Consider the following 10,300-nt stretch of genomic DNA (forward strand, 5'->3'; position numbering starts at 1 on the left):
TTCATTGCTCTCTTTTTCATCTGATAGGCCATTGTCTGAACCAGCTGAACAGAAGGGAACTGGCAACCTTTAAACAACCCGATTTCCTCTTTGAAATTCCTCTCGTATATCAGGTTCAGACTTTTCTACACCTCTTACTTCAGTGAGATACCAGGCAATCATTGCCAAATAGGTGGTTAAATCGAAAGCAAAAAAGCATTTAACTAAGTCTTCTAGTGCTGTGAGGTGCAAATTCCAATTAGCAGTCCTGACAGATCAAATAAAGAGCAGCAAAGACTCAACCATCTTAATGTATCACCGCACCATTCCGAAAGTTGGCTTTGTCGCAGATTCATCTTCTTCAAATTGCTTGATCCATTCTGCGATATTGAAGCTCTCCTTTGTGCACAATAGGTCATTGAGAGTGGAATGCACACTAGATGCATGGAACAGGTCTCATAAGTCCTATATCCTTTGGGAGTTCAAACACATCTTTATGCTTTCCAAAGAAGACATGTAGGTAGCATTTTTTAAGGGCAACAAGTGCTTGGGTGTGTTCTTTTATAGTATATCACAACTTTTTCCCTTTAAGAATTTGGTTCACAGTACTGCCACTATGCAAAATACCTGGGGTCTCAGGAATGCCAGTGCCATCAACAAAGGAGCCAATTTCACATATCACTGTAAAGATATGGGGTTAGACTGGATGACCTCCTGAGGTCTCGTCCAACCCTAATCTTCTATAATTCTATGATATGGGTTCACTTCTTATAGCATGTAAAGTGCCGCCAAGCATTGTGTGTTTAACCAGTCTTCTGTGATATTATTCTCCACAAATTCAGCTACTGGTTGGTATTTTTCATCTCCTTGTTGGTGCCTAAAAATGATCAAGACCAAAATAAAAACAAGGATTTTATAATAAATTACTTAGGGATTGTAATTAATTATATGATGTAATGTATGTTATGCAACTGTGTGCATAGTATTTGCAGATGGATTCCAGTAATTTCTGGCTGGATGCTGTTGTCTAACCAGTGCCACATTACAACTCCTTTGGCATAATAAACAAAGCTGATTATCAATACCTCTGAACCGCTTCTTTTTTGTAGATGATGGCAAATCAACTTGAAGCACTCCTTCCATTTATAGTAATCTGTAACATTAAAAAAATTAATCAGGTGGTATGTTCTGAGCATTAACTGATAACACAGTACTGTCAGTCAAAGGCCACAATTTAACTTTGTGAGGGCTGCAAGTTTGACATGCACATGTTAAAAAAAAGTTGACTTTTAAACATTTTCTCAAATATTTATCTACGTCATTGTTCTAAGTTTGTAATGTTTGGTGCCATTGTGCTTGTGGGAGAAAAGGACTTTTGAATTATACCCAACACAGCCCATTTCCAATGACACTGTATTATCAAAATTTCCAAAAAACAGAGGAACTGGAGCTTGGAACTAGTGGTGGAAGGGCCAGTGACACCACCTCCTCACCTTAGCAGGCCAAGCTGCAGAGGGTGACACCATTGAAATTATGATTGTGTAGATATTTATGAATCAAATGACAGCTCCCTTCCCTTTCTATCATAGAATATCAGGGTTGGAAGGGACCTCAGGAGGTCATCTAGTCCAACTCCCTGCTCAAAGCAGGACCAATCCCCAAATGGCCTCCGCAAGGATTGAACTTACAACCCTGGGTTTAGCAGGCCAATGCTCAAACCACTGAGCTATCCCTCCCCCCTATCATTAACTTGCCCCTGGAATTACTCATGGTCCCACACTAATTTTTCAATACTGGGATGAATAATTGTATGCATTAATGTAACAGCTCCCTCGCCTCTTTTTTCTCCCCTTTTTTGCTTGCTTTGTCATCTATGCTAAATACTGTGACCACTTAAACAATATGGTGGAAGTCAGTATAGAACCCAAATCCTCCTCCTGACATGTGAATTGGTGGTGGTTTCCTCCATTAAAAAGGCAGTAGTGTGGGCGGAGACAGAGAAACAGCCTGAAGTATCAAATATCAGAATATTTTATACCGGAAAAAAAGATGTAATCTGGGTCAGAATTAAATTCTGTTTCGTGGTGTCAAACAATCTTAAGGTCCAGTATACTATATTTTTAACAAGATGGCTTTTGGTAGGATGAACTTTTTGTTCAAAGGACAGACGTGTCAGTCTAGACGAGTGTATTTTTTAAATATGTAATGTTAATTTATGCTTTTTTCCTTCCCTAATCAGCAATCAGGCAAGAACTGAGCAAATCAAATACTGCATAGAAAGACTAGGACTAAGCCAATGTGACTCTTTCACTTGGTATAAAGTCGACTACATTTTGTGAGCTGTTAGAAGAAAATGGAGACAGACACTTGGAAGGAGGGGAAAACGACATTCTGAAAACTTTCAGACACATCACTCTGGTGATATGCTTTTTCCTTCCTAGTTTGCTGCTTTTTTCTGACCTTTACAGCAGGGTGGAAAAGAGCCTTAAAAGTTACTGTAATGATTATGCAGAAATTCCCACATTTGTCAGACAAGATCACAGTGCATTGAGATGTTTTCATGTCAAGATAAAATTGCACATATTTCAGAATTCATTGTTAACACAAAAAAGGAGAAAAGCGTGGGAAGGCTTTTCAGAGAGGTTTTCTTTATTAATGAAGGATTTAGCAAGCTATACTGTTGTACTGCAAATGTATCTCAGGTTTGTCTTCCTATCATATTTGATATTTCCATTAATAACTTCAAAGAGCAGACATGTAAGTTCAGATCACAAAATATGAAATAATTAGAAGTGTATGCTTTAAAGGGCAATATCACCTAGAAAGCGATGGCATATCAAGTTTTTGGAATTTTATGATAGGAAGCCTCTCTAGTTAGCCTTCATGCAATTTTGTAAACAAAAAAGCAAGCAGTCCAGAGTTTAAAGATGTAGATGCCTTCCTAAATCGTTACAATGCTTTACCAAATCTAAGACTTCTACATAATACAAACCAGTGGTCAAATGTAAATCATTAGTATGTTGTAGATTTACAGTAGATTTTCAGACTTTTTTTTTAAGATTTATGCATGTGGACATTTTTGTAAGGTAACACAACACAATCAGCTTTTTAATTAAACAAAAAACATTGCATGTCATAAATATTAAGTAGCCTTTTTCATTTTTAAGGCTTAATTAATGCCAAGGAAAAAAGTTGGGGCGGGGGGAGGGGAAGGTGACAGTTTTGGTTTAAAAATATTTTGATTAATTTCTGCACTATTTTTCCTCATATTACATGCATGTGTAATAATGAGGAAAATTTTGTGACTTTTATCAGTAACCATGTTAACAGAACCAGGTACTTAATCCTTTTTGTATCATTTCTTGAGTTATTTGTATTTCCGATTCAATAATGGTTCTAAAACTCCCATCTCACTTTTGTTTCATTTCTTTACTTGATCAAAATCCAAGTCGATTTAAATTTATCAGCTATTACCAGTGATGCACCTGTGGTAATACAGGATGCACAACAATTACCGGCTCCTGTATTCTCTGAGGCTGCTTTTTGACTCTCTGAGGAAACAAGGGCAAGGGCTATGATAGAGCATTAGGTCACAGCAGAAAAAGGGAAGCAGAAGAACAGTAGTGGGGCAGCATTAGCTTTAGAGAACAAGGTGAGAACTTTTCAGGGGAGATGACACTTTCCTCTTTCCCATGGTTTAAAAATTTGTTAAAACACCTCATATATGCAAATCTTAGTTTAAACTAATAAAATTCAGTGGAATAAAAATCCTGCAAGGCAGATCCGTAATACTTTGGAAAATATTGTGGATCAAATCTGCACTTTTTCATTGCATCTTGAATTTTTCTGAGCTGTAATAGTGCCATATTTTTTTGCTATCTGCTGATTAGGGAAAAAAAAATACCTATGGTTTTGGAGGCATTATTCATGTTGCAGCTTACTTAGCTCCATTCATAGAACAAAAGCTTTAAATAGCATATGTTCCTAAGTGCTGGAAACCAAAGCAAATCAACAGCACTTTCTGCTTTTGAAAGGCTTGAATGAGGAATTTTTCTCCAGTTTAAACATGTTCCTGTTTCTATAGAGACTCAAATTGTAAAATTGTTTACAATGGAAATATTACCTAAATCAATATATAATTATCTTTCCAAAAACTGATAATCTTTCTGCATGCATTAGTGAAGGCATTAAACAAATTGCAGCAAGCGTGAAATAAAAGGAGGCATTTTCATCTTTGATAACTTTTGTTTTTGCAAACATTTTAACATTAAGGAAGTTTACTCTTGTCAGAAATCATGTTTGATTTTGTTTGTTAGGGAAGTTCAAGAGTAGCCTACTAGAAATGTAATGGGTATAAGTGGTCCAAAGTAATATTAAACAATTAAACTGTCAGATTGTGGGGGAGAGGGGGAACCTGGTTTATGCACTAAACGTTTGTGCCTTGGTCTAAAATTAACATGATTTCTGTTTAAAAGAAAGAAGACCAGATGTCTTTTTTGTGTGTGTGCTGTTTCTACATACATACTTTACATAATCTCATATTGCTGAATTGGTCCTTTCCAGAAAATCTGATTGAATTAAAGCTTACTGTAAACACTTGCTGTCATATTGAGATTTCCATAATTAAAATGAACTACAGAAGCTAAGGTTATTTTGCTCACTGTTGAACTAAGTTCTTTAAAAACCATATTATGATGGTTCTGTGCTTTTGTACAGTGGATGTCTTAAACTGAGTACAGTTTAGGAGATCCTTTCTAATTCCAGGAAGGTATTGCTTTCCTCAACACTGTGATCTGATCTGTGATAAATCTGTGCTATACACAAGTGGCTAACAAGTCAGTTGCAAAGAAACTGAATGTATAAATCTTAGTGCTGGTGCTGAAATCTCTTCAGATAGTTGTCATGATTTCAAGTTCATTGTTTAAAAAAGTTTTCAAGCATCAAGTGTCAATCAAAACTGAAGATGAAACACTAATGAATGTTGAATTTTCATGCATTTAGGTTTATCTCCTTTTTAGTTTTTTTCAGTTCATTCTCTGCTATTTTTACCATATTTGTGTCATTTTAAATTTCTTACATGCTAACTTTTGTTTTGTTTGAGCGAATGAAATAAAATTGCAATATATATATATGTTGCCACCATTCATTTGTGGAGCTTGATAAATGGTAAATCTAGAAGATTCTGTTGTAATTCCCAAATGGGTCTTGCTGAAATGCGAAAAATACCTTTTTAGTCTATGATTTTACCACTTGATGATTTATATATTGCTATTCTGTTTATAAATTTCAAGGCATTTTTTTTTAAATGCTTGCTCTACAAAGAATGTAATCAAAGGGAATATGGAAAATTATGAATGAAAACTATTGTACATAAATTCAAGACAGTTGTAGTCAGTCTTGCTTATGTTGACCCTCTTTGTTGGTCTGACTTGGCACAGGCTTTTGCCCTTATGTCCAGGAAAATGCTATGAAAAAATCTAGATTGAATTTTCCCAACTTTTTCTCTGCTGTTTCCCGGTATAACAAAATATTTAAACACTAGTAATAAAGAAACCCCACCCTTAAAGTTTCATGTTGCTGTGCAGAAGGTAGGAAAAATCTTGCTTGACAAGTTTAAAGTATACTCCAAGTAACTGTTTAAATATTATTTGTTGGATTAGAGCCTTGAGACTAACACTTCTCTACTCTCCATTTTATTCCATATAGGAAACACTGATTTCTTTCCTCCACTTACCTCTTGTATCTATCTTATGGGAGCACAAAGCAATACAGGCTTTCTTGCTTACTTGCTTTGTTTTCACAAACCGCCTTGATACCTTCTGTACAGTCCTGAAAACAAAGGTTTAATCAATCTGCTGAATGCCTTTCAAGCACTAGGCTACAAATGTCATATGATCATACATTAACTGTGACAGTTTTTTAGCAGTGGCTGTTTAAGATTTGTATTGTTACATTAATGCTATTGTTTAAAAAATTGCTCCTATCAGATAGCAATTTCAAGGTTGGTCAAGCCCTAGGCCTAGGTTACTTAAATTCCCCTTGCTTTTGGGAGCAAAAACTGAAAAGACCCCAGTGTTCTCAATCATTTTTTTAAAAGTCAAATGAAAAACTTTCATTTGGTGCTTTTAAATACAAAGAATTGTGTACATGAATCCTTTTATTGAAGAAAAAAAAAAGTACTTCACAATCACTTAGGCCAGGTCTACACTAACACCCCAATTCGATCTAAGGTACGCAACTTCAGCTACGTGAATAACGTAGCTGAAGTCGACATACCTTAGTTCGAATTTACCGCGGTTCAGACGCGGTCCACACACGGCAGGCAGGCTCCCCCGTCGACTCCGCGGTACTCCTCTCGCTGAGGTGGAGTACCGCAGTCGACGGCGAGCACTTCCTGGTTCGAATTATCGCGTCCACACCAGACGCGATAAATCGAACCCGGAAGTTCGATTGCCAGCCGTCGAACTACCGCGGTAGTGTAGACAAGCCCTTAATCTTTAACTTGTCTTTCTTAAAAAACTATGCTCACCTGCTCTCAGAATGCAAATTCAAGACTGCACTGCTGAAGAGTAAGTTTTAATCATGTGTATATACTTACAGGGTGCTGAGTATTCGCAGCTTCTGGTAAATGCAAAGTAAGGGAGGTGCAAGGGCACAGGATATAAATAACAGGCTGTATTATACAATTTTATCTGAAGCTCTCCAAAAGCAATTTTTAAAAGATATGCATTAACCCTTTAGCAACAAGTGTCAGGATTATCAATTAGGTACTGAAACAATGTCAAGAAATCCTATCCACTGTTGTCAGAGCTGTTAAAATACAATAAGCAACAGCTCAGACAGGAAGGCAGAGGTGTCTAATTCTGAATAAACTAATCAATTTATATAAAAAATGGTAACATTCTCTTGGTGTAATCATGTGAAATATGACTATAAATGCAAGGCAGAAACTCTGTTGCTTTTGAGCATGATTTTACCAACCAAATATGAAGCTCACAGAGGAGAGAGAGGATCTTCACCATTTTCCATGGGCCAGTGGAGGAGAAGAAAAGATTGAGGGGGGGGGGGGGGGGGAAAAAAAAATTTCCAGAATCATCTATGTATCATACTGTGACTGACATGATCTTTTCATTTGAGGCACCAGGGTCTTTCCTAAACATATCCTGTTAGGGTCGAGCCTATTATTTGTGACAGGAAGCAGATGGAAAAGAAAGAGCTGGTTTCAATTAGAGTTAAGAATGTGAAGCTGTTGAAAAAGAAATTAAAGTTGTCTCAAGCTATTTCTTTTAATGGGGAAAGTTTTGTATACAGAAACATTGAGAATTAAATGAGCTTGCATCCCATGGGAAATCAAGGAAGATTTTGGATGAAGATGCTACAGTGCTAAAATATGGCTTGAAAAATCTAAGACAAAAATCAGCCTGCATTCATACAGACAACTAATTTGTGCTTATAAAGGCATTTCCCTGATTCGGGTTCCTGACCTGATATCTTACCTTAGTTTTTAAGGAGGAGTTAGCTCAAAGAGAAGATACGTTATTGAAATTTAATTGTAATGTCAGAAAGGAAATGAATTATTTAGCCTGATTGTCTAATCAGTAAAAGCAAATTTATCTAATTTATAGTGTTATTGCTTGAGATAATGCAGATTGTGTAGTCTAATGAAAGTTTTAAGGACTGAAATTCAGGATAGATCCACTAAACAAAACTTTTAAACTAGTCAGGTGTAGTTATAACTCATCTGATAACATGGCTTAAGGTTGGCAACCACCATCACCTGTCACTGGAAGAAAAATGGTAAATTTTAAGTTTTTCATGCTGCCAGTCATTATGATGGTACGGAAGGTCAGGGAGCTGTCCTGCTTAGCTAATTTCTCATAGTTTATAAACGGAGTATAAATGTCCCCATAGTGAACAAATGCCGTTCCTAAGACAGTTTCTTGTAGAACCTGGTGTCCTACGTTTTGTTAATTCAGTGTTGTTGTAACCACTGTCACACCTTTATGAGCTATTGTATAGCATTAAAATGGAAGGCATCCAGAGCAGTTAGGAGCGCACTCAATTTCTCTTGCACAGCTGCTCTACTTACTCATCACTAATGGGTTAATGCCCCCACCCATGGAATTTGGAGGCTCCAGGACTAAGCTCTGCCCTTCTGTTCAGGCCACCAGATTTTCTCCCCCCAATGGTGGAATAAGTTGGCAGTTAAATTTCTCCTGACAGTTTTGGTATATAGCTTCAATTTCATTCATTTTTATGCAGAAGCAACATATAAGCTTTCTCCTCCTCCTGGATCAGGAATTTGGCAGCATGATTGTTTCAACGACCTGGATCTGCCTCTTTAGGATTTCTCTGACCACATATTAGCACGAAGTGTTGCACTGCAAATACTGGGCTAAAGCTAAGCAATGCTCCCAATGTGAAGCACCATTTACAGTCTCTAGAGAGGATAAATTATGTCTGACTACTGTTCACAACTAGCTGACCCTCACATTGCCAGGGCAAGGGGCTCAGAGTCAGACTGGCATGTTGGGTGTCCCGTTTTCTCCCCCCCCACCCCCAAGGAGCCGTGACTCCAAAGCAGGAAAACCTCATCAGGAGCTTCTGAGCATTTTCCAGAAGAGAATCTAAGGACCCGGAGGATGCTATCTGGCCAGTTCAGGGTATAAGTCTTGAAACGGACTCTGGCTGGAGTGGGGAAGTACATGTCAAAGGATCCAAAGTCCGCCTTTCCCCCAGGTACTGAGGTGGGTCCTCAGCTCCCTGAGGAAAGAAGCAGGGTTCCTACAGAGCTCCCTTTCCTCTCACTATAAACTGGGAGCTGCTTGGGGTGCTTTGGGGTAAGTCTTATAAGCTTCAGTCCCAAAATGACAAAAGCAAGCATCACCTTTGCAAGACAGCAATAAGTATTGTTAATGAACAAGTGCGATAAAAAGCTAGGGGTTAAACCCCTTCTCCTTGCACCTCCCCACTCGAGGGATTGTTCGCTGGAGCTTTTTGCCTACACAGACGGTCTCACAGTGTTCTCTATCAAGCTCACTGCCCCTCCCCCACCCTGCAGCATGTCTGGACATGCAGAGAAACCAGTCACTCCTGTGAACCTTCCCTCAGGCTGAAGTGTAATGGGAATTGTGCCTGTCTGGCTTTCAGCCCATGGACTCTCACTTTGCCAGGAAAGGGGCTCAGATTTAAGGCAGTAGCAGCAGGATGGGAATTGTTGTGCCTGCTAATCATCAGCCATAAGTGCTTGCACTGCCAAGGAAAGGTGCTCAGAGTAGGGTGACCAGACAGCAAGTGTGGAGAAAATCAGGATGGGGGTGGGGGGTAATAGGCACCTATATAAGATAAAACCCAAATATCAGGACTGTCCCGATTTTGGTCACCCTAGCTCAGAGTCTGAAAGGTGGGCCGGGGTCTCACCCCTCCTCCCACTCCACAGGCTGGCTCTATATTTAAGCGTAAGGAGCACTTCAGGCAGTCTGTGACCAGAACAGAGGCACACGAAGACTCCACTCACCACAAAGCTGCACCGTTGTGGGAATTAAAGAAGGGTAAGTGAGAAATCTCTTCCCATGTTCAAAATGACTCCTGATTTACTGAGTAAAGGCCTGAGTAACTCTACCCCTCTTGCAGTACTTACTTGGGTGTTAAACAGCCTGGGAGCAGGCAGGCAACCTTTTAATATCCTGGGGCCATCTAGCCAGCTACTTCCACTATCTAGGTATTCGTATCAGTACTCCTCCTCAGTGATGAGATTCCCCAGGCCAGGATGAGCAGCATGCTACCCTTCCCATGTAAACATCCAGGAGAAATACCACACAAAACAAACCACCACCCCCAACTGTTAGGACTTTTTCAGGAAAGGATGTGGGTGGCTTGCAATGTCCTGATTAATATTTATAAAATCTTTCCTTTCAGCACATATTAGGTAGTTTCCCATATAAAGATCCAAATGAGGACTACTGGTTAAAACCAAATGTTAAACTAAAATGTTAGGTCTCAGAGTGACTGCTTTGAGACTTATCAGTACTCATCCTCAAAGGAAACCTGCACACTTTCAAAAGATGAGCCTAGGACCTTAGATTCATAACATTGCTAGACACAAAATCATGGACTGAATAGACACATTGGATTTATGGCTTATTACCACACTCCCACTAACAATGCTTCCCCCCCCAAGCTGCCTTCCTTTCCCCCCTATGACTGTAGGAGTGTTAATGGGTCATTTCATCTTGAATAGTCCATTGAAATAGGTGTTAACTGCTTATGCTGAACAATCTCTTCCACCTTGTATTTACCTGGTTTCAGAGTAGCAGCCGTG

The 10,300-nt window shown here is 38.8% G+C and overlaps 1 protein-coding gene across 16 annotated transcripts in view; it reads left to right on the forward strand.

Moving 5' to 3' along the window:
- The window catches only part of ENAH (ENAH actin regulator), a 183,453-nt gene extending 177,290 nt beyond the window's left edge, over positions 1-6,163 (forward strand). For all 16 annotated transcript variants that reach the window (XM_024214564.1, XM_024214563.2, XM_024214565.2 and 13 more), the window contains one exon: positions 2,219-6,163. In XM_024214564.1, coding sequence (XP_024070332.1) covers positions 2,219-2,256 — 38 coding nt within the window. In that variant the 3' untranslated portion in view covers positions 2,257-6,163. The remainder of the gene's footprint in view (positions 1-2,218) is intronic.
- Positions 6,164-10,300: the final 4,137 nt, after the last annotated feature.

Source organism: Terrapene carolina, unplaced genomic scaffold, assembly GCF_002925995.2.
Source record: "Terrapene carolina triunguis isolate 2854851 unplaced genomic scaffold, T_m_triunguis-2.0 Scaffold406, whole genome shotgun sequence".
Taxonomy (NCBI): domain Eukaryota; kingdom Metazoa; phylum Chordata; order Testudines; family Emydidae; genus Terrapene; species Terrapene triunguis.